This window comes from Tamandua tetradactyla, chromosome 5 (genome assembly GCF_023851605.1).
Source record: "Tamandua tetradactyla isolate mTamTet1 chromosome 5, mTamTet1.pri, whole genome shotgun sequence".
In the NCBI taxonomy this organism is placed as follows: Eukaryota; Metazoa; Chordata; class Mammalia; order Pilosa; family Myrmecophagidae; genus Tamandua; species Tamandua tetradactyla.
Window position 1 is genome coordinate 89,375,415 of NC_135331.1, and position 27,883 is coordinate 89,403,297.

Sequence of the window (27,883 nt, forward strand, 5' to 3'; positions counted from 1 at the left end):
ATCAAAAGTTACCACCCATAACTGGGTGCATCATATCTCCATGGAAACAATTTAAAAGATTCCACCCACTAATATTGAATGAGGATTAAAAGCATGGCTTTTCTGGGTTACACAACAGATTCAAACCAGCACTCACTCTCCCATGGGCAAAGGCCAAGATCTTGGTTAGAATTGACATTTTCACAATATCAAGCCTCCTCTCTAAGTACATGGAAGATTTTTCCACTTATTTAGAGCTTCCTTAATGTCTTCCAATAAAGCATCATCATTTCTTTCCACAAAAGGCCTGCACATCTTTTTTTAAAATTTATTCCTACATACTTTTATTATTGTTGCTATTACAAATGGTATTTTTTACTAAAAATTTTATTGGAGTCTAACGTGCACAAATCAAATGTACAGTCTGATTAATCTTTACGTACATATACACCCATGAAACCAGATGGCATATTTCTCAGTTACATTTTCTAAACTGCTGGTTGCTAATGATAGAAATACAATTGATTTTGTATACCACATTTTGTTTTCCACATTGATTTTTTTTTACCTAATAACTTTACTAAACTCACTTGTTAATTCTATCTGCATTTCCTCTTGGAATTGCTACACATGCAACAATTTCATCTGCAAATATTGACATTCTTGTTTCTTTCCAATACTTACATATTGGTTGTTTATTGGACTGGCTAAGACTTCCATTATTGTATTGACTAAGATAGTTGTGAGAAGGCATCTTTGCCTAGTTTCTCATCTTAAGAGGAATGCTTTTAACATTTCACTATTATTGTGATGTTTGCTGCAGGATTTTTGTAGATGTCCTTTATCGGGTTATGAGTGTTTTTTTCTCAATACCAATGGATCTTAAAATATTTTGAATGTTTTCTCTGCATCAGTTGAGACAAATAATTTTTCCCCCATAATCTGCAGTGGGTCCATACTTCTCCTAGTATGACATTTGCTTTTTAACTTTGATAGTGATGTCTTTTGCTAGGTTTCCCTTCTCAGCTTTCCCTCTTTTACCCATCCATCAGGTGTCAGTCTCCAGTTTCCTCCTTGACTCTTCATCTCACTCCCCTATCTTCAGGATCCTGTTGTTTTTTTTTGTTTGTTTGTTTTTTATACTGCATTATCTCATACATTACTTCATTTGATCCTCACAACAGCCCTGTGAGGTAGGTAGGATTACGTATTTCTGTTACGCTCATTTCACAGATAGACAAACTATGGCTCAGTGAGTTGAAAGACTTGCATAAAGTCACATGGCACGTTAATGGCGTCATAGGTCCTCTACTTTTTCTAAAGCCAAGCTGCTTGAATTAGGAAGCACCGAAAAGACGGAGAAAGAGAAGCTTTAGGGAAAGAAAAAAGTCAGTGGCAATCTGACCAAGGATCCTGGTTTTTGTAGGGAAATGTAGGATATCATAGTTTGGGAGATGACAATAGGGTTTTCAGACAGGATAACTGTCTTCCCATATAGTCTGCTTTCCCTCCACAAGCACGTTTGAACGCAGTTAAAACACTAGGTTGAAGGCTTGGGTTTTAATTCTGTCAGTCTCCAACTGCACTAAGATCCTGACCAGATCCCTCAGTTCTCCTGCCTATAAGTCTCAAAAGTAGAACCCGTGTCCTGCTTACCCCCAGGATGGTTGGAAGCCCAGGAGAATAAAGATCACTTTGCAAAGGACCACATTATTCACAAGAGGTTGTTTTTGCTACCAAGATTGTTAGAGGAAGCGTAGGATAAGAGAAATAGCTTGGATTTCCACGCTAATGGAATCTAGACCCAACCAGCAGTGTGTCCTAGCACTTCGTGTCACATAACATTTCCAAACCTTTTCTTCTTCATCCATCATACAGTTAAGTGCTAGCACTTGGCACCCAGTACAAGCTCAGTAAATTTTAGCGCCTCTTAAACGAGGTAATGCACGTGTAGACAGTCTGCAAAACATAAAAATACTCCAGGAATGGGCGAAGTGAACCTTCCCTAGGTCAGGCTACTTCGGCCTTAAGCTAGTTTCCCAGCACCAGGTGGATCAGGAGGGGCACTGCAGAGAAAAATCATTCTCCGCGAGCCTTTGCCTCTCATCCTCACCACTGACTGGGCTTCCATGAAGTGCCACGTCGTACCCAGGGTTCCTAAATGTGGGGATTAATGTCAGAGTGACCGGGAAGTGCGCAGACCTAGCCTCTCTCACGTTCTGGTACAGGCTCCGGCCTCTATTTCCGGGACCAGTTCAACCCCACCCGGGGAGGCCGCGCGAGCCCCAGTGACCCGGATCTAGACTGGGTTCCCGAGTGCAACCCTACTGCTTATCGCTAGGGGGCGCTAGCCCCGCACGAGTCTTCTTTCGCGCAAGCGCGATTCCTTTCCTCCGGTCTTCACGCTCCTCCTCTCTCCGCCCCCCAACAGGCCAGTTATGTTCGAGCGGCGTCTGCCCTGCGTTTCCTGACGTAGCCAGCCAGCTGCAGCAGGAAGGCGAGCGGAAATCCAGCGCGATCAGAGGTGGCGGGGGAGCGGGACTAGAGAAGTGTAGATCCGGAAGTGGACTGATATGCCTACGGCCGGGGCACGAGCCAAACAGGAAGGAGAAGGCTGTGGCCTCGGCAGGCGGAGCGCGCTGCGATTGGCCCTCGACTGTGGCGACGGCGACGATTGGCTCCTGCGCGCCGAGCAAAGTAAGAATGGGTGGTGGCCGTTTGAATTCAAAAGTGGCCGGTGTGGCGCGGAACTCGTAGCCGCCCGAGCCCGTAGCGTGCGTGGTCTGCGTCTCGAGAGACCCAGGGAACCTGGATTCCGGGAGGTCCGGCACCCTGTCCTCTTCCATTGCGCTCCCGTGGCGTGTGTGGGACGGAGCTAGACATGGAGCAGCGGGTGAGTAGGGGCCAGTACTGGTCTCCGGCCACCGAGCCGGGATCGCGCGACCTCCCACCGGCGAGGATGACCGAAGGGCGTCCGCGATGCCCTAGGCTCCCGGCTGGCCTCGCTTGTACCTGTCTGGAGGACAGAGGTCTGTGCGCCCTCGAGGCAGTGGAAGGGGGCGGAGAGGAGGTGGAGATGACAGGGAGTAGCCCCAGGAGGTTGGAGGGATCTTCTGTTTGACCTCCCCCAGCCGTAGTTCTCGAGAGTTTCCATGCTCTTCCTCACTTTCATGTTTCCAGGATTTCCCATTTTGAATTTTCGGTCTTGGCTGAACGTTACTGCCTCTCCGTTCCTTCCCCTGGGTGCACTGATTGACATTAAGAGGGAGGGTTCTGAGATGGTCGCCCTCTAGGGATATGAAGTCTGAGGCCAAATCCTTGCTTACTTCCCTTTGATCGCCCTTCTCACTGCTGCTTCTTCAGGGTGTAGGAAGGGGAGAGAAGATGTGGGATAATCTGGGCTAAAGGACTCCGCATTCTCTCTCTTACCCCAAGTTTTGCAGATTCCTGTCCAGAAGGATTGGTTGACTTAGTTGCTTCTCTTGCTGGTACCCTGATGCCACTGTACAACTGTCTGCAGCCTCCCCTCTCCAGTAGTCAGCAAGCATGCATTTATTTCTGGTGCCAGAAAAGTACTCAAGCCTTCATCCTTTGTTCATTAGTATTTTACATTCAGATTTATCCAGTATGAAATTTCAACCTAGAGAGATATTCTTTGTATACTGGCATCCAAAGTGCAAAGGGCAGTGATCTGAAAAATGGTAGTAGCCTTCTCAGATTTATTTGTCAAATATTTATGGAGCACCTACTATAGGCCAGGCACAGTTCTAGATAGTCAGGATGCAGCAGTGAACAAGTCAGACAGAAGTCTCTGCCATCATGGAGCTGGCATTCTACAGAGAGACAGACAATAAACCCAATAACTAAATTTTATAACTATTAGTAGGCGATATGGATAAAAGGAAAAAGTTCAAGGGTAAAGAAGGAGTAGAGGAAGAGGAGGCCAACTGATGGAGTACTCCACTTTAGTAATACTCTGTCATCAAAGTAATACTTTAGTACAAGATGGTCTATTAAATAGGATGGTCTTGGTAAAGACTTGAAGGAGGTGAGGGAGCTAGGCAAGTGGATCCAGTGTGGCTGGAATGGAGTGAGCAAAGGGGAAAGTTGTGGGAAAGGAAATCAGATAATGGGGAGTGGGGTTGTTGAACTCCACTTCCTTCTTGTCCCATTGTAAAGACTCTAAATGAGAAGGGGAGTTCACTGGGTAGTTTTAAGCAAGCAAGTAGAGATGTAATCTGTTTTACATTTTAAGGCAAGGATAGAAACAAGGAGAACTGTTAAGTGCAGCAGGGTTTCTCAGCCTTGGTGTTACTGACATTTTGTTGTGGGGCACTGTCTTGTCCATGATAGGGTATTTAGTAGCACCCCTGGCCTCTACTCACTGGATGCCAGTAGCACTTTTTCACTCTATGCAGTCAAGATATTCAAAAATGTCTCCAGACATTGTCAGATGTCCCATGGGGGCAGGAGGGAGGAGGTGAACAAAATTGCCCCTGGTTGAGAATCACTGAAGTTCAATAATAAAGGTAAGAAGAGATGATGGTGACTTGGATCAGGGTGAAAGTTGTAAGAAGTAGTCAGATTGTTGAAATGTTTTGAAGGTCATGCTTTGATGCCAGATGAGATGTGTGTAAGAGAAAGTGAGGACTCTTTTTTGGCTTGAGCAACTGCATGATGGAGTTACTATACGCTGAGATGGAGAAAACTGTAAGAGGAGCAAGTTTGAAGAGGCGATTGCACATGAAGTCAGTCTGAACTTTTTATTATACTTCCAAGTAGAGATGTTAAGGAAACAGTTCAATATATTAGCTCAGGGGCGTGGTCTGGGCTATAGATATGCATTTGTGAGTTGTCAGCTTATTGATGGCATGTGAAGTCATGGGTGTGGATGATTACGGTAAAATAAAACTGCTGTTAAAATATGGGGAGATCAGGAAGACCTTCCAGTGAGGTGGGAAAACCAAGAGATGGTGGTATGCCAAAAGCTAAATGAAGAAAGTGTATTAAGGAGGAGAGAGTGGTCAGTTGTATGAAATGCTGTTGATGGGTCAAGAAACATAAAGAAGAAGAATTGACTTAGCAGCATGAGGCACTGGTGATCTCGAGGAGAGCAGTTGTGGTGGAAAGGAGGTGAAAAGCCTGATTGGAATGGGCTTAGGAGAGAAACTGGAGACAGTGAACACGACATAGACAGCACTTTGGGGGAGTTTTTGCTGCAAAGAGCGACAAAGAAATAGTGTAGTAGTTGTTAGGGAAAGCATAGTGTAGTAGTTAGGGAAAGCATAGTCAAGAGAGTTTTTAGGTTGGAGGAAATGGTCGCATGTGCTGTATACTGGTAGAAATGATCCAGTGGAGTGAAAAGCTTTTGGTGGAGAGGAGAAGAAGGAAGCTTGCCTGAGCCATGTTCCTGAGCAAGGAGGAGGATGGGATCTGATGCACAAGTGAAGGGGTTACCTTTGGTGAAGTGGACATGGCAGGGGTTGAATTAGTATCTGTTTTCATAGTGGGTGAGATGCTTATATTTCTCATTGTGGAGAAATGGAAGCCACTGTGTCTAGCTTTATAGATGGGAAAAAAGTAAACATTGTACTCTTTGGAGTTGTCCTAGATTAACAAGCCTCTGAGCACATCTTCCGGACCCACATAAATTCAGAAGATGTATATCTTTAGAAGATCCAAAGGTAATGAAGAAAGAGGAAGGATTCAGGTTATAAAAAAAATTTAGTGTTTGACCTTGGAGTACTGGAAGAAAAATTTGTTTTTCATATTATGTTTGATTCAAGTAGATTAAAATAAGTATCCTTAGTGCATATTTCTACAAGTGACAGGGAAAAATGCTACCTCCTTTTCCCTCCCTTTTGTATAGAAGCCAGTGGTTTGGATGCATCACAATTTATTATTGTAGACACCCGCTAAGGGACATTTAATTTCATTCCTTCAAAAATCTGTATTGAGTCCTACTATGGAGCAGACATTATACTAGGCTCTCTCTTGTTATGTAGTTGTGAATAAAACAGATATGTTCTTATGGCATTCCCTAATGGAGGGACATGCAGTAAACAAATAGCAAATAAACTGAAAACTTTTTAAAAACTAGAGTGAACTAGTAGAGAGTATCAGGTTGTTCCAAAGTTTTCTCTGTAATAAAGTTGTAAACATCCTTGAATATATCTAATTGTATCACGGGTAGCTCATTTATCTTCCCGAAACTGAACTTACCATCTCGTAAAAACCAGCCCTTCAGATGCACAGGACCCCTCCAAATATTTCTTACAACTGCATTGAATCTATAATGATCTTAAAATAAAAAGTTTAAATCAAACCAGCCCCTCCTCTAGTGATCTCACTTAATGGGTGACACCTGACAGGCACCCTGGAGTCAGCCGGGACTGTCCCATCCCCACTACCCAAGCCAGCTGCCAGTTAGGTCAGTTCTTGGTTTTATGAAACTCATTCCTTCCCCTTCATCCAAACTCATTTCTTTAAGTTCTCTAAGAGGGATTTCTGCTTAGCCCCCAAGTTCCTAGAACAGTCCCTCTCAACTATGTTCCATGAGAATTAAGCTCTAGTGCCCTAAGGCATCATTTGTATCTAATGAATTAACTTCTCTTATGCCCCTGGAATGGTAGGAACTGTGTGCATCCTTGGGAGAATTGAGAAAATGTATCGGTTTTTGTAGGGTTTAATTCCTTGCAGTATCCCAGTTGGTAAAGGCCACCCTGCAAAGTAAGCTCTGGGAAGGCAATAATTTTGTCATGTTCCTTACTTTATCCCCATTGCCTAGAGCAATGTCTGACGCAGAACAGGTGTTCAATAAGTCTCTGTTGAATGAATGATGCAGCCTGTCTGTGACACCCCTCTTCTTCTATCTCCATTTATTCTTTTAAGGAAGATAAGCTTGGGCATTCTCCAAAGGAGGAGAAGCCCTCTGAGGTTAGGATTCTTGCTTTATAAGGACTTGGAGGGGCCCTTCCACCTTCTGGCTATGCTAATATGAGATTGAAGAGCTGCACTTTTCATTGGTCCCTTGCAGGTGCCGACTGGAGTAAGGGCTGGGTGTGCAGGGCCTACGTAGGTGTGTGTGGGGCCTAGGTAGGTGTGTGCACAGCACCAAAAGGAACTGTTTGTTAGGAGTCACTTCCAACACCCTCCTCCCCTATCTAACCTGCCTCGTTCCCCTCTCAAAGAATTCTGTCCCTTAAATTTAATGGGTGCTGAAGGAAGGAGGTCAGTTGTGTTAGTTTGTAGCTGTTGGAATGTGATAATACCAGAACTGAAACGACTTTTATAAAAGGGAATTTAATAAGTTACAAGTTTATGTTCTAAGGCCATGAAAATGTCTAAACCAAGGCATCCAAGGAAAGACACCTTAATTCAAGAAAGGCCAATGGGTCTAGAACACCTCTGTCAGCTGGGAAGTCATGTGGCTGGCATCGGCTGGTCCCTTGCTCCTGGGGCTCCACTGCTTTCAGCCTCTGTTCCTGTGGGGGTTCTTACTTAGCTTCTCTGGGGCTGGCTTTCATCTCATGGCAATATCTGCTGGGCTCAAAGCATCTCCAGACATCTATGTCCCTGTTATCCAGGTGTCCACATCTATGTCAGCTCTGCTCTGAAGTTTCTGTGAGCTCTGAGTTCTATCATTTCTAACTCTTTCCAAAACGTTTTCCACTTTTAAAGAATCCTGGTAAACTTATCAATACCTACTTGGAATGGGTAGAGCCACATCTCCATCTAATAAAAAAATCATACCCACAATTGGGAGTCAGAGCTCTGTGGAGATAATCTAATCAAAATTTCTCCCCCTACAATACTGAATTAGAATTAAAAGAAACAGCTGCTCCCACAAGATTGGGTCAGGATTAAAATGTGGCTTCTCTGGGATACATAATACTTACAAACTGGCAAATCTGTTCCTTAATCTTAAGGGGTGCTGAAAGGGAGACGTCAGTCTTCTGTAACTTCTTGCTGACAGAGGGGGTACTGTCCTTGCTTTTAATGGGAATAGAATTCTCTGGGCTGTCATATCAAATGATTATTCTGGAAGAGTATGGGGTTTTTTGCATCTTTCTTGTCTTTCTTGGTTGTCTGTCGATATCTTAAAAGGGCATCTGAACTGTACCAAGACTCATGCTGTTACTGTCAAGGTGCAGCATTCTAAGAGAGAGAGAGAGAGAAAACCCACAAAGCCGAGAAGAACTAGGGTGGTTAGTGCCATTAAACAGAAAAGGGTGGAGCGAAGCATAGAACTTATCTCCGGTGGCTGAAACTCAAATAAATCAAATGGGACATCTTGGGACTCAGTGGACAATCAAGTGGCCTGATCTTTTTTTTTTTCCTTTTTTAATTAATTTTGAAATTAAAAAAATATATATAACAAACGCAAACATTCTTACCTTATGATCATTCTGTTCTACATATATAATCAGTAATTCACAATATCATTACATAGTTGCATATTCATCATCATGATCATTTCTTAGAACTTTTGCATTAATTCAGAAAAAGGAACAAAAAGACAACAGAAAAAAATTCATACATACCATACCCCTCACCCCTCGCTTTCTTTGATCACCAGCATTTCAATCTAAATTTATTTTAACATTTGTTTCCCCCATTATTTATCTTTATTCTGTATGTTTTACTCATCTGTGATAAGGTAGATAAAAGGAGCATTAGACACAAGGTTTTCAAAATCACACAGTCACATTGTGAAAGCTAAATCATTATACAATCATGTTCAAGAAACATGACCACTGGAACACAGCTCTTCATTTTCAAGCAGTTCCCTCCAGCCTCTCCATTACGTCTTGACTAACGGGGTGGTATCTATTTAATGCATAAGAATAACCTCCAGGATACCTCTCCACTCTGTTCGGAATCCCCCAGCCATCGACACTTTAATTTGTCTCATTTTGCTCTTCCCCCTTTTGGTCGAGAAGGTTTTCTCAATCTCATGATGCTGAGTCTCAGCTCATTCCAGGATTTCTGTCCCACGTTGCCAGGAAGGTCCACACCCCTGGAAATCATGCCCCACGTAGACGGGGAGGGCAGTGAGTTTGCTTGTTGGCTGGAGAGAGAGAGGAAGTGGCCTGATCTTTAAGGGAATTAATATCTTGTCTTATCTTTTGAGTTCTGATTAACGTAAAAACAACAGTCCTCTCCCAGGAATGCACGTGTTCCTTCATGGGCTGCTGTAAGGGCATCTGGAGCTCATACATTTTGGAGGACGCCACCTCTAATGAATTTACTTGGGATTGGAAAAGGGTTTAGGTGGAGACTGTTCATTCAGTGCTAGTGGATAGTTCAGGAGAAAGATTTTAGTGGTCCCACTCTGCCTGGGCTATTCCTGCAGCTCCAGGAATTACAGCTCCCCCAATCCTGATGGTAGCCCGGAATGGGATCAGGAATGGGACTGCTTTTTTATTCTGGTTTATCTCCATTCATTCTTCACATTGCTCACAGTTCACTTTTTTTAAATACCAATCCAATGTCATTCTCCTGATTAAAAATCACTGGCTTCAGTAAACCCCAGACTCCTTATTATGGCATACTAGCCACAACATTCTTTTTCCCTTATGCCTCTGTTCTCATCTCTCCACACTCTGTGTACATTGCCTGTGTTCTGTTGAATAGAACAATTTGTTGTTCCTTGTGTGCACTCTCCCTCCTTTCTGTCTGGGTTGTTCCTCCTTGGCCCCAAACCCATCAAGCCAACTCTTTTTCATCCTTGAGAATCAGCCTAACTAAGCCTACTTAAAACTATGCCACCCCTAGAGAACCTCTTTTACTGTTTAATTATGGCCTCTCTCTCTAAGCCTACTCAGAAGGTGAACTCACTGTCATCCCCCCCTACATGGGACATGACTCCCAGGGGTATAAATCTCCCTGGCAACGTGGGACAGAAATCCCGGGATGAGACGGGAGCTGGCATCATGGGATTGAGAAAGCCTTCTTGACCAAAAGGGGGAAGAAAGAAATGAGATAAAATAGGTTCAGTGGCTGAGAGATTTCAAACAGAGTTGAGAAGTTATCCTGGAGGTTATTCTTATGCATTATATATATATCCCGTCTCTAGTTTATGGTGTATTAGAGTGGCTGGAGGGAATAACTGAAACTGTTGCGCTGTGTACCAGTAGCCTTGATTCTTGAGGATGATTGTATCAACATATAACTTTCACAGTGTGACTGTGTGGTTATGAAAACTTTGTGTCTGATGCTCCTTTTATCTAGGGTATAGACAGATGAGTGAAAAAAAAGATAAAAAATAAATAATAGTGGGGATAAGGAGTAAAATTGGGTAGATGGAAATACTAGTGGTCAATGAGGGAGGGGTGAGGGATATGGGATGTATGAGTTTTTCCTTTTTATTTATTTTTCTGGAGTGATGCAAATGTTCTAAAAATAATCATGGTGATGAATACACAACTATGTGATGATATTGTGAGCCATTGATTGTATACCATGTATGTGTGTGAAGATATGTCAATTAAAAAATCAATTGGCAAAAAAAAAAAAAAAATCAGCCTAAGAATACCTTTTAGACATGTTCTCCAACACAGTCCCCATCTGAACTGGATGCCCACCCCGTCCTTTGAGTTCCTTTTTTTTTTTTTTTTTGGTGATGAACTCTCTTAGCTTTTATTTGTCTGGGAACGTCTTAATCTGTCTCTCATTTTGAAATAAAGTCTTGCTAGGTAAAAAATTCTTGGCTGGCAGGTGTTTTCTTTCAGCACTTTAGGTATTTAAGCAAGTCCCTTCTTTCTTCCATGGTTTTGATGGGAAATTGGCATTCAACCTAATTGGAATTCCCTTGTACATAACACATTGCTCTTCTCTTGAAGCTTTCAGAACTCTTTCCCTGTCTGTTGCATTGGATAGTGTGATCAATATATGAAGGGATGTATTTTTCTTCTTGTTTATCTGTTTGGTGTTCTCTGGGCTTCTTGGATGTGCATATTTGAGTTCCTTTTATGATAGCACTCCGTGGAGTTTTAGTCATTGCTTTAAATGCTTCTCTTACCCATTGTCCTATGAGCATTTTGAGGGCAGGGACCACGTCTTTCCTCAGTGTTACTCCAGAACCCAGGCCATTCCCTTTCAATAACAGGCACTCAGTAAATATTGTGCTAATGAAGTACAATATTTCTTTATATAATTCCTCACAATTTTATGTAGTAACTCCCTATAGTGAAAATCAGAAGTCTATCTATACATGGTACTTTCCTGCTGAGGGGATAGGACTAGGGTGACCCATCATCTAGTTTTCCTAGGCCATCTGGCTCTAGCACTTAAAGTCCCGTGTCCTGAGAAACCCCTCAGTCCTGGGAAATCCAGGATGGTTGTTCACCCTCGATAGGAGCAACCATGGGGTGGACATAATCCCCAGTCGCTGAATTGAGCTGCTTAAAGGAGAGGATCTGTCTCTTTCTTTTCCTACTGCTCCAACTACCTATACTTGGTGGTCTTCAGTCTTGTCATGCCACTTGCAGCTCTCCCCATGCAAGTCAGTCTACTTACAACTCAAAATTGTTTTTTATAAAAGATTCTTGTATATTTCTCACATACCTGGTCAGAAACTTTAGTTGACTTTCCCCAGCATGCAGGGGGAGAAAGCCCAAACTCCTCAGCCTGGCATCAAAGCCCTGCAGGGCAGTATGGTCTAGACATGGCCTCTGGAACTGAAATGTCTAGATTCTAACCTTTCTCTACCTTTTACTAGTTGATGACCTTAGTAGACAAGGTATTTTACCTTTCTTTGCCTTCATTCCCTCATCTGTAAAATGGGACTGATAATAGCATCTCCTTAGTGGGCTGCTGTGCAGGTTAAGTATTTTGATAAAAGTAAAGAAAGCACTTAAAACAGTACTCAATAAATGTTAGCTGCTTCTCCTAACCAGTATAGCTCTGTCTTTCACTGTTTCCCTCATTTCTGACTCTCAGCTCTAGTTAAATGGGTACAGTTGGTTCTCAGCTATACAATGTGCATGTTTTTAGTTTTTGCTGTCTAGGAGTGCCCATTTCCCTCTGCTTAAGTACTATCCTTTAAGTTAGCTGAAGTCTAAGTTCATTCAGTTTTCCCTTTGAGATTGCTCCCCCTTTTACTAATGTCCCATTTCGACCTATGCTTTCTGGCTGGTTCATAATCTGAGTCCTAGCTTTTGACACAAGAGGTGCTTGATAAATGTTTGGTGGTGGTGATATTGAGAATTGAGACTGGGGAACCAAGAAGGGGAATTCTTGGGATATTTAGGCTCCAGTGTGTTGTCTTAAAGATCTCCCTTTTCCCAGCAGAGGTCCCCACTGTTGGAAGTGAAAGGGAACATAGAATTGAAGATACCCTTGGTCAAGGCTACTTCTCGGCTTCCTCTCCCAGGAAGCAGGCTCAAGAGGGGGCCTGACCAGATGGAGGATGCCTTGGAGCCTGAGAAGGTGAGCTGGGTTTGGAGGGCTGTGCTTATGTATGTGAGAGAAAGTGTGTGTGTATCTGAGAAGGTGACTATGGACCCTATCCTTGTCTTTCCCCCAGAAACGGATACGAGGCCTGGGCACAACGACCAAAATTGCCACAACCCGCCCCAGAGCACCACCCCTCACCACAGTGCCACAGGCACAAGGCCAGGCTGCAGGTGGGCACTAAGGGCCAAGGGCACAGGAGTTTAGTTCTCTCCAACTTGCTTTTTCTTTTCTTTTCTTTCAGTTTTAGTTTATTTGAAATGGGTAATGAATTTCACCAGGTACAACATTCAAAAGACATAGGTTGTTATCCAGTGAAAATTCTCCCTCATACCCCTGTCCCCAAACACTCTGTTCTTCTCCCCAGAGGCGACTGTGTCCTTCTAGGGATATTCTGTGTGTAGTCCAGCAGATGTGGGCGTACTCTCCCGCATTTTTATTTTACTCAAATGTTAGCATGCTGTACACACAACTCTGCCTCCTGTTTTGTTGTTGTTGTTGTTGTTGTTTTTGCACTTATGTCCAGATTGTTTCCTGGCATGTTGACTAATTTCTGGTCCTAGGTCCAGAGGGTTATCATTAGAAGTTGGCCAGACTTAGGGGAAGAGGGAAGTTATCTTATTTCTGATCCTCAGGAAAAACATACCCTTGCCGCCAGCCTGCCCCATGTACATGCTTTCTTGAGAATGATCATGCTACTTTTTCCTCTCTCCCATCTCCTAACAGCCCAGAAAGTTCCCAGGAGAACAGGACCCCGGTATTCCACAGCCACTGCTACAGGTAATAGTGCTTAAAGGCTGGGGCTCAGGACGGATTTGAGTTATGTGTGATGGGAGAATCATGGAAGTGAAAGGGCACTGGTCCTAGAATTCATCATGTCAACTCTCTAATTCCCTAGTGTCGAAGAACCAGAAGCCAGTCCCTGCTGTTCCTGTCCAGAAGCCTAGCAGTAGGTGACAAACATAACCATTGGGTGAGAGGCTGGGCCACTGGGGTAGAGAAGAGGAAGTGGTGGGTACCCAGAAAAATCCATTTGATCTCTTTCCCATCTGGGTGGAAGAAGATAGATGTAGCATCAGGTGTGGAGGCCTTAGAGGGCTAGAAAGGAGGAGGGATAGGTTGTAGAGACCCCACTGATCTTTGCCTTTTCCATGCCCATCTTAGCATCAGCCACTCTTCCCATGGTGAGGGGGAAGAAACCCAGCAAACGTCCGGCCTGGGACTTAAAGGGTCAGTTATGTGACCTAAACGCAGAGCTGAAACGCTGCAGGGAGAAGACTCAAACATTGGACCAAGAGAACCAACAACTACGGGACCAGCTCACAGAGGCCCAGCAGCAGGCCAAGGCCCTGGGGGCAGAGCGTAGAACACTAGAAGGGGAGTTGATCACTGTGCGGGCCCAGGCAGAGCAAGGACAACAGGAACTGGCGAACCTGAGCGCCCGGGTCCTGGAACTGGAAGAGCGGCTGGGTACACAGGAGGGCTTAGTGCAAGAGCTCCAGAAAGAACAGTTGGAATTGCAGGAGGAGCGGCAGGGACTGGCTGCCCGACTGGAAGAGCAGGAGGTAAGGGCTGGATTCTCATCAAATGCCAACCCTCCTTTCCTGGCAGAGGTTGCGCTCTGATTCCCTGACCACCTGTATTCAGCGGTACACCTCTGTCCTCCACCTCCTCTCCTGCCCACTCCGTCTCTTGCTTTCTGCTCCACTTCTCCTTATTCTTGACTCAGTTTTCAGAGCTTCCACCTAGATCCATGTCTCCCCCAATCCTCCGTCTCCCTTTCTTAACTCCCATTCTGATAAAAAATCCCCATGATACTTTGCCCCATGCCCATCTGTCCCCTTCTTAGTGAGCACCATGTAAATTTAATTACTTGCAGTCCCTCAAATGACTGAACTCTCATTTCTGGCCACTTTGTATGCACACTTCCTTCTCCTGGAATGTTCTTTATTTACTCCATCCTTTCCTTTGTTCACTCCTATACTTTTGGGTCTTGACTTAAACATTATCTTCCTTGTGGCTTGTGGCCCATCTGGGTATCCCCTTAGCTTTGTGTCCTAGTACCATGATTCTCTGTTTTCTTATCTCTCCTCACCAAATTGGGAGTGCCTTGGAGGCAGAGACCCCACCTCTTCTCTCTATCCTCCACCCTGACTTAGCCCCATGACTTATTCTTTGTTGTATCTCACCCTTTCCATCTGTTCTGTTCTGGGCAGAGGAGACTGCAGGCATCAGAAACGGCTCTGTCCAGCAGCCGAGCAGAGGTGGCATCTCTGCGCCAGGAAGCTGCAGCCCAGGCAGTCTTACTGGCTGAGCGTGGAGAACGTCTCCATGGGCTGGAGATGGAGCGCCGACGACTACACAACCAGCTGCAGGAACTCAAGGGCAACATCCGTGTATTCTGCCGGGTCCGCCCTGTCCTTCCAGGGGAGCCCATTCCACCCCCTGGCCTCCTCCTGTTTCCGTCTGGCCCTAACGGACCCTCTGATCCTCCAACTCGCCTCAGCCTCTCCCGTTCTGACGAGCGGCGTGGGACCCTGAGTGGGGCACCAGCCCCCACCACTCGTCATGACTTCTCTTTTGACCGGGTATTCCCGCCAGGGAGTGGCCAGGATGAGGTGTTTGAAGAGATTGCCATGCTTGTCCAGTCAGCCCTGGATGGCTATCCAGTATGCATCTTTGCCTATGGCCAGACTGGCAGTGGCAAGACCTTCACAATGGAGGGTGGGCCTGGCAGAGACCCCCAGGTGGAAGGGCTGATCCCCCGGGCCATGCGGCATCTCTTCTCTGTGGCCCAGGAGCTAGGAGGCCAGGGCTGGACCTATAGATTTGTGGCAAGCTATGTAGAGATCTACAATGAGACTGTCCGAGACCTCCTGGCTACAGGGACCCGGAAGGGCCATGTGGGTGATTGTGAGATTCGCCGGGCAGGGCCAGGGAGTGAGGAGCTTACTGTCACCAATGCCCGATATGTCCCTGTCTCCTGTGAGAAAGAGGTAAGGACCCAAGGGCACTGGGACTGAGAAATGGAGAGGAGTGGGCAGAGTGACCCAGGTGGTGGTGGGTGAAAAAGGGAGCAGGAGAATGTTTAAGGATGAAGGGTGAGCTTTGATCAACAGGTTGCCACGTTCGTTGTTGGGTGGTGGGCTGCAAGGTGGATCTGTCTTAATGGAACCAGGGAGTAGAGAGAGTGATGCATCTGCTGAACTGCGGAGGGTCGCAGTTGTACTGGCCTTTGCCTTTTGCATCTCAGGTCTCATTGCTTACTATTTTCCTTACTCAGTGCACTGTAGCCATGCTGTCCTCCTGGCTGTTCCTCAACCTGCTAGTCACACTCCCTTCTCAGGGCCTTTGCACTGGCTGTTTTCTTTGCCTGGATGCATCTCTCCTGGAATGGCTTGCTCCCTCACTGCCTTAAGAGCTTGTAAGACAGCACAGCTGTTCTTGGTTTTTCTAAAATTGCAGCTCCGCCCCATCTTCACACACTCCCTCTGCTCTGTTTTATTTTATTCCTTAGCACTCTCAGAACATACTCTGCATTTTGGTTACTTATTTTGTCTCTTCATGCACTAGAAAGCAAAACCTCAGAGGGCAGGGGCTGACCCTCATTCACTGCCATTCCTGATATTGCCTTTTCCCCTTGCTGCTACCCTCCCTAGGTAGAGGCCCTGCTCCATCTGGCCCACCAGAACCGGGCTGTGGCCCGCACAGCTCAGAATGAGCGGTCATCACGCAGCCACAGTGTGTTCCAGCTGCAGATCTCTGGGGAGCACACTGGCCGGGGCCTGCAGTGTGGGGCCCCCCTCAGCCTGGTGGACCTGGCTGGGAGTGAGCGGCTAGACCCCGGCTTAGCCCTTGGCCCAGGGGAGCGGGAACGACTTAGGGAAACACAGGCCATTAACAGCAGCCTGTCCACGCTGGGGCTGGTCATCATGGCCCTAAGCAACAAGGTGGGAGTGGTGGGCCTCGGGTGGGGCAAGGGGAGTTGGGACTTAGAGGAAGGCTGGGTGGGCCTGGCCATGCTGAACCTTCCCCTATTCTAACCACCTGCCCCCTTTCAATCATCTAGGAGTCCCACGTGCCCTACCGAAACAGCAAGCTCACCTATCTGCTGCAGAACTCTCTGGGCGGCAGCGCTAAGATGTGAGTGAAAGGGACGATGGAAGGGGATGGGATAGGAACTGGGATGCGTTGGGTCAGGGTGGGGAAAAGAGAAACAATGGGGACCTGGTCAAGGTTCCACCCAGCTGCTGATGCTGAAGTTTGGCTCCCTTTCTTCTTTCTACAGGCTCATGTTCGTGAACATTTCCCCGCTAGAAGAGAACATCTCTGAAACCCTCAACTCTCTGCGCTTTGCCTCCAAGGTGCGATTACCATTAAGCCCAGGGGCTGTCAGGACCCCTGGATAATTGTAGGCTGCTTCATCCCTAGCCCTTCTGTTCTGTGGGGCCAGGGGGCACTTTCATCTTGCAGGGATTTACATTTGCTTCAGTCTGGCATCTCCAGTACTACCCAACTGGATCTATTTTTAACTATTGGTTTTAGGCCTTTTTAAAAGTTTTTTTAATAGGTGATTAAAAGGTTTAAACTATATAGAAAGCTGTACATAGCATAATCACGTCTTGCTTCCACCGCATTCTCCCGCTTATTTAGTATAAGTCATCATTTTTATCATTTGTCATTTTCTTATTTATCCTTCCAATATATAGATATATATATATATATATATTTGTAAATTTAAGCTATGTTCCTTAACCCCCTTCCTTATATAAAATCTCTCTCCCATCTCTATATGGTTCTATACCTTGTGGGTTTTGTTTAATAATGTAACCCCAAGACTACTCTCCAGCAGCATAGAGAGATCATCCCTTTCTTCCATTCTTTTTAGGGCTGCCTAGCACTCCACTGTGCGGATGCACCAACGTTTATCCACCAGTTCCCTCTGCTGGACAACTGGGATTGTATCCACTCTTTTTCTCTTACAGACAAGGCGACATTTACTAACTGTCCATATGTCATTTTCTATTTGTTTAATTATGTCTATAGGGTAGATTCATAGAAACGGGACTTTTGGATCAAAGGAGACTTAGGGAGTTTCCAGATCCTTCGAAATAGTGTGAATTCAGGCTTCAGAACCCATGAGGGTCAGCCATTGGCCGCAGATGCTCGAGGAAACTTGTGTACCTTCCACCTGAGTTAAGCCAAGTCAGAAAGTTGTACTATCTGCCTCTGGGGAGTAATGTTTTTCTCTGGCTTAACCTTTTTTTTCAGGGGGGATAGCCCTGTGATGGGTTCTGGCTTTATTTGAGGTCTCTGATTAGGCCTGCCATTCTGCTGTGTTTGGGCTTTCCCCAGTGCTACCATAGGGGGTGGTTTGCTGCTGTGGAGCAGCCAGTGGCCTCAGCACCTGCACACTGCCATGGTCTGCTTTGATTCTGTATTTTAACAAGTTCAACTGAAAGGGTGTTCTTGTTTTGAACTTTTTATTAAAGTTAAATGTTAACATCCAACAACATGAACTCTTTAATGTCCTCTAATACCCAGTTCATGTTAAATTTCACTGTTGTTTCAGAAATATCCTTTATTCATTAGGTTTATTCACATTAGGATACATGGGATCCAAGCAAGGGCCACCTGTTCCATTTGGTTGAAATGTCTCTTAAGTTTCTTCTAGTATATAACACCCTTCCTTTTATGCCATTTCTTTGTTGAAGAAATAGGGTCATTTGTCCTATGGAACATATTGTATTCTAGATTTTGATTGATTGCTTCCTTTATCCCTCATACAGTTTATCTTGTAGCTTGATTAGATTTGAGTCAGGTTCCCATTTCTTGGTAAGAAAAGTCAGTAGATGGTACAATACACATTGCATTGTATCAGAAGGATACAATTTAGCTGTTCCACTTTCAGTGACAAAAAATTTGATTATTGGATTTGGGTGTTGTTAGTCTGATCCATCCATTTCATAACTCATTTTTCACTTAATTTTATCAGACAATGATGATCATGCCTAGATTCAGTATTTCATTAGGGAATTTTTAAATGGAGGCTCTTCTAATTTTATCAGTTATTTGGCATTCCCTAGTTATGATTCTCCTAAATGATTTTCCTTCATTTAGTTACTCCAAGATTGAGTCCATATAGGCAGGGTAGGTAACAGATTATCAGTTTTCAGTATAATGGAAGTGATACCCTTGCAAATTCCAGAGGTGACCAGTGAGTTCTTATCTAGAGGTATCATTTTGTAGATATTTATATATTTGATGTATATCAATCCTTTGCAGTCTTTATTTTTTTCTGATGTTCACATTTGTGCCATTTTTGGCCAGTTGGGGCCCCTTCAAGTTGGTTCCTGTGTCCTTTAGACAGGGTCCCAATAGTCTGTGTTCCAAACTCATCTTGAACACTTCCTGCCCCAGATTTGAAAGCATCCCTTTTCCAAGGCATTCTGGTTCCTAAATGGATTTTGTTAATATTTTATCTAGCTTATTAGGAATTCCGTGGGGTTCAAGGTTTTTAAGTCATGATATTGTTGGAAATGGAAGTTAAGTTTCTCCCTCTGCTCTTATATCTTGCTGTGGGGAGTCTTCTCTTGCCATTTCGCCTCCTCCAGGGCTAATGGGTATAGGAGGACTAACTATAACCAGCCTGAGCCTGTTTTCAGAGTTGCTATTTCACTATTCCCCAAGAACAGCTCTAGCATTGGGGATCAAAACAGATTTTGGGAAAACTGTTCTTTTAGTTACTGTGCAAACTTTTTAATCCTGCCTATTTACCCCCCCCTGCCCTCAGGTGAACCAGTGTGTTATTGGTACCGCCCAGGCTAACAGGAAATGAAGACGGAGCCAGATCCTGTGTGTGTTTGTGTGTGTTTGGGTGGAGGGGTGGCTGGGGATGCCTGGGGGGGGGGGGGGAAGCTCTGTATCTAGGCCTATTAAATAAAGAACATTTTTTTTTTAAAAGTGAAATCTTATTTGCAGCTATTTTTCATATCTCTAAAGATGGGAGCTGTGGATCTGTCTGCTCTGCTAAGCCTGTGTTCTGAAGCCTGCCCTTTATCTCCTCCTTGGCCCTTCCGGTTCTGGACCCTGGTCATCTCCCCCACACCTTCCTCACTTTGGGCGTCCGCATAAAGATGTGCCCACTAAGCTATCCAGTCTTAACGGTCACTAGTTGTTTCGCCTTTACACCCCACCCCCTGGCTGGAATGTTCCTTTGGCGTATGTGGAATGATGGGGACCCGAGCTCAGGAAAGGGGACCAGCGCGCACTCCCATAAACCGCTGGCTCTTTCCTCCCGCCTTTCCCTGCCTTCCCTTTCGAATCGCCAGGATTCTACCCCGCCCGCCGCCTATTGGCTGGCTCTCGGTGACGTCACCGTCCTGGGTGCTAGCCAGCCTCGTCCTTGTATAAGGTCTCCAAGTGCCAGGCTTTACGTACAAGGGAAGCGGGAGCGCGCTGACTCTCGCGCCAAGCACCAACGGCCGCCGCCCGGTACAGGAGGGGCTGGCCCAGTCCTCCCAGGTGCCGCGCGCGGGAGGGGCTACGCATGCGCGAAAGCACGGTGGGCGGGGAGGAAATAACTTGCCACGGAGAGGGCGGGGCCGGGGGCAACGGCGGGAGGAGGGCGGGGCACTCGTGGGAGGAGGGCGTGGCGGGGCAACGGGAAGGGTGAATGGAGGGCGGGACTGGGGGGCGGGACTTCGAGTGACCACTGACGTGGTGGGGGGCAGCTAACGGATGTGGCATGGGGCGGGGGCCCAGCCCAAAGGCGGGCTGCCGGGAGGGGGGATTCCCTCCTGCCCCGAGGGCGGGTCTCCCGTCTGAGGAAGGGGCTGTGGGGATTCCCTCTCCCTCCGAGTTCGACTGTCCGCCCGCCCCAGCCGCGGAGAGAGCGCCGCGCGCTCTGCGCCTCCAGGCCTGTTGAAGGTGAGGGAGGTGGGGTGAGGTGGTGCCCGCCCCCCCCGGCTCCTCCTCCCCCCAGTCCTCCCCTCCCACCACCCTCCCCCCCAGTCGGTCCGTCCCTCCCCTCCTCCCCCCTGCCGCCTCCTCCTGCCGCTGCCGCTGCTTTGGCTGCTGCGTCATACGCCCCAGAGCCGCCGGGACGGAGGGGCTGGGCCTGAGGACCCCCCGGTCTCTGCCTGTACGCCCCACGACGGCCGGACGTTCCCTCCCCGCGCGGAGGACTCGCCTCGGTCTCTCACGGCTGCCCCTGCCCGGCTCCCGGCGCCCCCAGCTGTCACCGGTAAGGAGGCGGCGGGAGACGCCAGTGGAGGGGGGGGCGGTGCACAGAGCCTGGGGTCGGTGCGCAGGGCGGGTGGGCGAGCCCTCGTTGCCTGGGCATCGGGTCCGGTTGCGTCGGCTCAAGTCGCCTCACGCTCGGACTCGCTCGTCGTGGGGAGTAAAGACTGGGACTGGGACACGCCCCCCTCCCAGGGCACTCAGGGAAGTTATTTAACCTGGGGGGGGGGGGGGAGGCTGGGATCCCCGAATTTGAGGGTGACCTGACATAACCTGGCACTGGGGTGATTGTTCTGAATGAGACACGCGCCGGCCTGGGGAAGCAGCCGTTTCTCAGAGACTCTGGACAACATCTCCAGAAAAGCTCCCAAACACATCTCTGGGCAACAGAGCACCCCAATTTTACCTCTACATAGCAACGGAATGTGACAGTAGAAGCTGAGTGATAGTCTTTGCTTCTGCAACCATCGTTTCAGCTAACATTTCAAGGCCAGGTTATAATATCCCAGGGGAGCTCAGGAAGCTGGAAAACTAGAGAATTGGGGGGTGGGGGTGGGTTATCAGGGATAGGAGTCAGGCACCAGAGTTGGGAAAGCTGGAGTCAAGAAGCTAGTAAAAGGTGCTGAGTGGTTTCATATCCAAATATCTTAGGGATTTGGAGAATGGAGGATGGGGGTGGGTGGGTAGCTGCTGAATATCTCAGCTTTCATAACCTTCTCTTCTCTATCTCATTTCTGGCTAGGCCCCCCAGAATGCAATGGCGCAGCCCCCCCGGTTGAGCCGCTCTGGTCCCCCCCAACTTTGGGACCCAGCTTCCCCTGCTCCCACCTCAGGCCCCAGGCCCCGACTTTGGGAAGGTCAGGATGTGCTGGCCAGATGGACTGATGGGCTGCTTTACTTGGGGACCATCAAGAAAGTAAGCCCTTTGACCTCTGACCTGTCACCTTCTTCCCATTCCCTTTAATCCTGACTCCCATCTCATCCTCTGAACTTACCCATTTTAGGTAGACAGTGCTCGGGAGGTCTGTCTGGTCCAGTTTGAGGATGATTCCCAGTTTCTGGTTTTATGGAAGGACATTAGCCCTGGTGAGACCCTAGCGGCCTGAGTATATATATATCCCACTGAAAACTGAAACCTGACTTCGGGGGGCAAAAGGGGGCTTATGGGCAGGCCCCCTGACACCATGTTCCCCCACAGCTGCCCTCCCTGGGGAGGAACTCCTCTGTTGTGTCTGTCGCTCTGAGACTGTGGTCCCTGGGAACGGGCTGGTCAGCTGTGAGAAGTGTCGCCATGGTAAGAAACATGGGCCTTCCAGGCTGCCTCTGGCCTTTCCCCCATCTATTTTCATACCACCTGGTCTGGCCTGGATCCCCAGGCCACCACTTTGGCCAGTCTCTTCAACCCCATAACCTTGCCTTCTTCCAGCCTGGGGAAAAGGAGTCATGGAAAGGGGGTAGGGGGTGGGGGAGGGGGAGCCTTGCAGGCAGTGTGTGGTTCACATACACTGTCTTCTAGCCATGTTAACTTGGTCAAGTCCCCTCTTAACACCTAGGGGTTTTAGCTCCCTTGCCTATAAAATAAAGATAATACATCCCATCCCAGCAGGACCATGGTCAAGGATTAAATGAGATGGATAAGGCTATTCCTACCCCAGTGCTAGCACACATAGGTATGTAATACAATAACTGATTTACTATCAACATTATTATTACTCAGCTTATCACCAGGACTGTCATGTTCCAAGGGCCCCAGCCCCTGGAGAGGGAGAGGGCACATCTCCCTGGGTCTGCCGCCAGTGCGTCTTCGCCATCGCCACCAAGGTAAAAGGCACCTCTCATTACCACTGCTGAAATGCTTTTCATTGGGAGCCCCCTACCTCTCCTCTCTCTGCCCCTTTGAGGCCACCTACCTGTTCTCTATTTGCAGAGGGGGGGTGCCCTGAAGAAGGGTCCCTATGCCCGGGCCATGCTGAGCATGAAGCTCTCTCTGCCATATGGACTTAAGGGGCTGGACTGGGACGCTGGACATCTGAGCAACAGGCAGCAGAGCTACTGTTACTGTGGTGGCCCTGGGGAGTAAGTAAGGGTAGAGGGCTAAGGAATGAGTGATATGGGTTTGGGGTGGGGGGCTGATCAAGAGCATGAAAATGGATTGAGGGGAATGCCGAGTGGGATGGGGGGGTATGTGATGGGCAGGGTATGGGGCAGTTATGGGGAGATATTCGGAGGCCAGTGTCCCACATTCCTCCATAGGTGGAACCTGAAAATGTTGCAGTGCCGGAGCTGCCTGCAGTGGTTCCATGAGGCCTGTACCCAGTGTCTGAGCAAGCCCCTCCTCTATGGGGACAGGTGAGACCAGGACAGATCCTCCAGGAGCTGACAGCCTGCCTTGCTTCCTGTTCCAACTTCTCAGCTCCACCATATCCTCCTCCCCTCCCATCCCTTCCCAACCACTACATTGTCACTTTACCTGTTGGCCCTATCTTTGCTGGTGAGTTCTCTGTATAGGATGTTATCTTTTCCAGCATAAAGTATATTCTCACTCTTTTGCCCCCATCCAGGTTCTATGAGTTTGAATGCTGTGTGTGTCGGGGGGGCCCTGAGAAGGTCAGGAGGCTACAGCTTCGCTGGTAAGCTGAGCTGGGCATGAGCTTCTCTCAAACCTGGAGTCTTTTTACCCTACATGCTCCCACCTACCATCCCAGAATTCCCTGGCTTTTGTGATGTTTCTCTGACCTTACAACCCCATGTTTCTCCAGGGTGGATGTGGCCCATCTTGTCCTCTATCACCTTAGTGTATGCTGTAAGAAGAAATATTTTGATTTCGATCGTGAGATCCTCCCCTTCACCTCTGAGAATTGGGACAGTTTGCTCCTAGGGGAGGTAAGGGGCAGTGAAGCTTTGGGACTTGGAGTGGAAGAGGAGATATAGAAGTAAGAAAGGGAAGGTTCTCTGCTCCACTGATTCCGTTTTGCTTCCCCCTCACCCCCACCAGCTCTCAGACACCCCCAAGGGAGAACGTTCTTCCAAGCTCCTTTCTGCTCTCAACAGCCACAAGGACCGGTGAGTTAGAGGGAGGGAGAGGCAAGAGGAAAGCTCAGAAATAAATGGATATGGAAGCCTGAGAGGGAAGGGGCTGCACCCTGCCTAGAGAATCATTTTTGAAAAGGATTGAGTATTAGCATAAGAAGGGCCCTTTTCTGCAGCAGTGATCCTATATCATTTCTCTCTCACTCAGTTTCATTTCAGGGAGGGAGATTAAGAAGAGGAAATGCTTGTTTGGTCTCCATGCTCGGACCCCTCCCCCTGTAGAGCCCCCTATTGAAGATGGAGCCCCCACCAGGTCACTGGTCCAGGGGGGATGGGAGAAGTTCTCAGGGAATTTAGTCTGGGGGTATGTGTACACAGAGAATGGGGAGGTCTTTGGGGTGTCCGGGAGGGGGCTGGGGGGATAAGGAGGCCTCTTACAGCTTCCCTTCAGGGCAGGGCCCTGGGGGAGGGGTCGTACGTCCCCTGGGGAAGCGCCGGAGGCCGGAGCCAGAGACCCTAAGGAGGCAGAAGGGGAAAGTGGAGGAGCTGGGGCCACCCTCAGCAGTGCACAACCAACCCGAGCCCCAGGAGCAGAGGGAGCGGGCTCGTCTGCAGAGGGCACTGCAGGTACGGGGTGGGGGAAAGGCACACCCTAAGGGGTGAATGGTGGGGTATAGGAAGGAATCAACTACCATCTCTCAGTCCTTGTCTCTTCTTATAGGCCTCAGTGTCTCCACCACCCCCCAGTCCTAACCAGAGTTACCAGGGCAGCAGCGGCTACAATTTCCGGCCCACAGATGCCCGCTGTCTGCCCAGGTGAGTGTACCTCTACCCAGAAACGTTCCCTTGGAATCTCTCCTCCAATTGTTCAGATCCTCAGAACTTTCTCACCCACGCCATTCTCTGGAATGCTTTTCCTTTCACTCTCAGCAACCCATGTCTTGTCCTAGAGATATTTCCAGAACCAATGTCCAATATCCAGTACCCTGGGGATAGGGTTCCTTGGGGGTACTGTTGGAGTTCTGCCTTTCCCAAGGGGAGAGGGTCCTCTTCCCTTGCTTCAGGTCCTAACATTCCACCTTCCCTCACCTCCAGCAGCCCCATACGGATGTTTGCTTCCTTCCACCCCTCTGCCAGCACTGCAGGGACCTCTGGGGACAGAGAACCCCCAGACAGGTGAGATTCTATGCCCCTTTACTTGTGATGCCCTCTCTTCTTCTCTATACACTCAAGTTTCTCAGTCTCGAACTATTCCTTCATTCCTCTGATTGACCTTTGGTCTCCATTTCTGGTCAGTCCTTGTCTGTATCTGTCTGGACTCACAATTGCCTTCTTTCCTCAGGTCACCCCTGGAACTTCACATTGGTTTCCCCAAAGACACCCCTAGGAGTGCCCCCCACTCGATGACTGCCTCATCTTCCTCAGTTCCAGCTCCCTCCCCAGGTCTTCCTAGGCGCTCTGCATCCTCTTCTCCTTTGTGCCGTAGTTTGTCTTCTGGGACCGGGGGAGGAGCCCGAGGTGGGGCAGGCTACCTTTCCCGAGGGGATCCAGTCCGGGTCCTTGCTCGGAGAGTACGGCCTGATGGTTCTGTGCAGTACCTGGTTGAGTGGGGAGGAGGGGGCATCTTCTGAACAACCTGCCTATGCCCACCTCCCCATTCACACACACCGGCACTTTCATACCCTGACCTCTGACCTCACCTGCAGCTGGGATGTACCTGGGAAGGTAGGGGGTATAGTTCTCCCTTCTGCCCAGGCTGGAACCGGGTGGGGGGTGGGGAAAAGGCTCTCACTTCTCTACCCCCTTCATGATTCCTGGCCCCCACCCCCACCCTATCCTTCTTCCCATTTCCTTTGATGTTATTTTGTTACAGCTTTTTAAATATTTTTAAAAATTATTTAACCCTGGGATAGAGACTGTGGAGGGGGGATGATAAGGGATCCTGGACTCTGTATGATTGAAATAAAGAGAAATAAATACATCTTGCAGCCCTAAATTATTCTGAAAGAGGGAAAGAACACAGAGACTAGAAGTATTTCTAATGTCCCCCAATCAAATTCACATCTGTGACAAGAAAAAAAGGCAAAAGGCAGAAAGAACCAAAGATAGGATTTATTGGACGCCCAGTCATCAGCTGCTAGACAGAGGGTACTGAAGTATATGAGGGGAACATGTCAGGGACCGGGCATGTCATGGTAAGACTGTGCTAGAATCAGAAACTGACTCTGTGACCTGGCGTACCCAGTGCAGGTAAGGGGAGTTCCCCTGCTCCACAGGTAATGCAATCACTTCAGCCACTTCATAAGGATGCACAGAGCTGCAAAAAAGACGGAGCGGTGGTGGTGGTTTTCACTCAAAGGCTTACCAAAAGGACTCCATCCCCGCAGACAACAGCTTTTGACTACCCAGCAATTCTTACCCTTCCCCGTGATACAGGCCCTCACCCTTAACCATCTTAATGTTCTCACCGGACAAAGTCTGTCAAAGCTGGGACCAAGGAACTTTGGGTTTTAATCATCTAAGGGGCAAAGATAAACATGGTTGAGTAAAGTGGGGTTGACTTCAGGATCTCAGGATGAGGGGGAGGGGTGCAGGGATGTCAAGAAACTGGGGAGGTGTTTCTCACCATCAGCACCTCACTGTCCTCCTCAATCTTTCCTTTCCACTCATAGCTGAAAAGGTCAGAAAGGGCATATTGTGGGGACCAAAGATTTCCCCCAGGAAAAAGTTCCCAGGCAGCCCCCATAATTAGCTTTACCCTTTTAACTCCAATGACTCACATGGATGTAATCTGGGGGATGAGGTTGACGCAGGCTGCTAGGCGCTTCTCCACCACAGCCCTGAAGGTGAAGAGAAAGCCTCATTCAGAGCGCCCCTTCACCCAGAATTTTGCACCAACAATCCAAACACAGGCTCCAAAGCTGGAGAGGTCAGGAAGCAATGGGAAGACACGCTTTTACCCCCTCCCTCAACTTTCCCTCCATGATCATCTTTCCCTGCTCCCCACCGAGGTCCCCCACCTGGCGATCTCTTTGGCGACCTTCTCGTTGGGGCACGTGACAAAGGCTGCAGAGACCGAGCCAGGGACGTAGACGGAGCCCGAGGCCGCCGGGGACTGGGATGGGGGGCTTCCAGAGGCCATGGACAACAGGGCTCGGGGTAGCAACAGAAGGCGGGCAGCCACAGGGAACAGCACCGGCATCCAAAGAAGAGACAGGAACAGAGTGGCCTGAGGGCAGGGTATGAATCCGGTCTCTCCCTCTTCCCCAGCAAATTCCCCAGGAACCTGCACCCTGGGAACTCTTCGCTTGGACAGACGCTCAGGCTCTGCCCTCCCTCTTCTGCACCCCGAAGGGAAACGGTCCTGAGGCTGAGGGGAAAACTTGGAAAATTAAAGCAAAAACTCGCTTTCCACTCCCTCCGCAGCCTCCAATCTCCAGAATTTTTGGGCGACAGTAGTGGCAAAGACTCTGAAGACCGGAAGGGGCGGGGTCAGTCACTCACCCCTCCGCCGAGCAGGATTGCTGAAGCCCGCCCCGGCCTCATGCAGCCTCTGCTGGTAAAGTAAGGTTGAATACCAAAGGCCTCACCGAAGGTCTAAGGAGAAAAGACCCCAAACCGAGGAAGAGAGGGCTCTTCTTACCTGGGTAGCAACCACGTGATAAGAAAAGCGTGCACACTGCGCGACAGTAGAAACGACCACCCGAATCTCTCGGGCCAGCCAATCCTGAATGTCACCTGGCCCGGTTTGCCCCGCCTTCTGATGAGGGTGGAGCACAGGGTGATCTGACCAATTGACAGCCGGATCTGCGGACGTGCACGGAAATGGCACGCCCATTTCCGCTTAAACCGGAAACAGCCAATTGTTGGCGGAGGAGAGCCGCTGCGGCGTTCCACAGTCACGTGAGGGGGCGGGTCCTCTAGAAGTGAAGTGAAGAGGCCAATCGCAGCCTAGCCCCACAGGCCACGTGACGAAAGAGCTGGTATTTGGATGGGGGGCCGAGACCCCGCAGACCCGATGCGTCAGGTTGTGGAGTGAGGAGTCATCTTTGAACCCCAGATGTTCCTAATAACAGTCCCTACAGTGTTCTTGAGACTTTAAGGAGTGGGAGGGATCTGAGGAGGTTGAACTTCAGAGGGTGAAAAGAGGGTCCCTTGCCCTTGTAGTTATGACTGA

General features: G+C 48.2%; 3 protein-coding genes and 2 long non-coding RNA genes across 15 annotated transcripts; 2 read left to right on the top strand and 3 right to left on the bottom strand.

Annotated features, from left to right (window-relative positions):
* The first annotated feature begins 2,682 nt into the window (after positions 1–2,682).
* Positions 2,683–19,330, top strand: KIFC1 (kinesin family member C1). Of its 4 annotated transcripts, none has more exons than XM_077161497.1 (11): positions 2,683–2,872; positions 12,271–12,411; positions 12,509–12,608; positions 13,162–13,215; positions 13,334–13,384; positions 13,600–14,000; positions 14,652–15,431; positions 16,095–16,385; positions 16,505–16,578; positions 16,724–16,799; positions 19,229–19,330. In XM_077161497.1, exons 1-11 carry the CDS (start codon positions 2,861–2,863, stop codon positions 19,271–19,273), a joined length of 2,025 nt encoding a protein of 674 aa, XP_077017612.1. In that variant the 5' UTR covers positions 2,683–2,860; the 3' UTR covers positions 19,274–19,330. The 4 variants fall into 4 exon arrangements, with proteins under 4 accessions (XP_077017612.1, XP_077017613.1, XP_077017615.1 ...); XM_077161498.1 differs by having other exon boundaries at positions 12,274–12,411; XM_077161499.1 differs by lacking the exon at positions 2,683–2,872 and adding an exon at positions 2,912–3,008 and having other exon boundaries at positions 12,274–12,411.
* Positions 17,449–20,757, bottom strand: LOC143684496 (uncharacterized). Its single transcript, XR_013176051.1, has 2 exons — positions 20,627–20,757; positions 17,449–18,891 (listed from the first exon to the last, which is right to left on the bottom strand). It is a non-coding gene; the product is annotated as an uncharacterized LOC143684496 (long non-coding RNA).
* PHF1 (PHD finger protein 1) lies at positions 20,559–25,687 on the top strand. 6 transcript variants are annotated; one of them, XM_077161501.1, is made up of 15 exons: positions 20,559–20,680; positions 21,419–21,592; positions 21,681–21,762; positions 21,875–21,970; positions 22,394–22,497; positions 22,604–22,752; positions 22,930–23,025; positions 23,238–23,306; positions 23,436–23,559; positions 23,672–23,739; positions 23,915–24,070; positions 24,147–24,333; positions 24,428–24,522; positions 24,802–24,882; positions 25,049–25,687. In XM_077161501.1, exons 2-15 carry the CDS (start codon positions 21,434–21,436, stop codon positions 25,335–25,337), a joined length of 1,755 nt encoding a protein of 584 aa, XP_077017616.1. In that variant the 5' UTR covers positions 20,559–20,680; positions 21,419–21,433; the 3' UTR covers positions 25,338–25,687. The 6 variants fall into 6 exon arrangements, with proteins under 6 accessions (XP_077017616.1, XP_077017617.1, XP_077017618.1 ...); XM_077161502.1 differs by having other exon boundaries at positions 24,805–24,882; XM_077161503.1 differs by having other exon boundaries at positions 23,915–24,019.
* On the bottom strand, positions 20,918–23,405 carry LOC143684495 (uncharacterized). The gene is made up of 3 exons (XR_013176049.1): positions 23,147–23,405; positions 21,672–21,734; positions 20,918–21,207 (listed from the first exon to the last, which is right to left on the bottom strand). It is a non-coding gene; the product is annotated as an uncharacterized LOC143684495 (long non-coding RNA).
* A 115-nt stretch (positions 25,688–25,802) lies between the features above and the next one.
* On the bottom strand, positions 25,803–27,523 carry CUTA (cutA divalent cation tolerance homolog). 3 transcript variants are annotated; one of them, XM_077161508.1, is made up of 7 exons: positions 27,350–27,457; positions 27,211–27,259; positions 26,727–26,935; positions 26,487–26,546; positions 26,333–26,378; positions 26,175–26,224; positions 25,803–26,023 (listed from the first exon to the last, which is right to left on the bottom strand). In XM_077161508.1, exons 2-7 carry the CDS (start codon positions 27,250–27,252, stop codon positions 25,897–25,899), a joined length of 534 nt encoding a protein of 177 aa, XP_077017623.1. In that variant the 5' UTR covers positions 27,253–27,259; positions 27,350–27,457; the 3' UTR covers positions 25,803–25,896. The 3 variants fall into 3 exon arrangements, with proteins under 3 accessions (XP_077017623.1, XP_077017624.1, XP_077017622.1); XM_077161509.1 differs by having other exon boundaries at positions 27,211–27,262; positions 27,350–27,455; XM_077161507.1 differs by lacking the exon at positions 27,211–27,259 and having other exon boundaries at positions 27,350–27,523.
* Between the last annotated feature and the right edge of the window lie 360 nt (positions 27,524–27,883).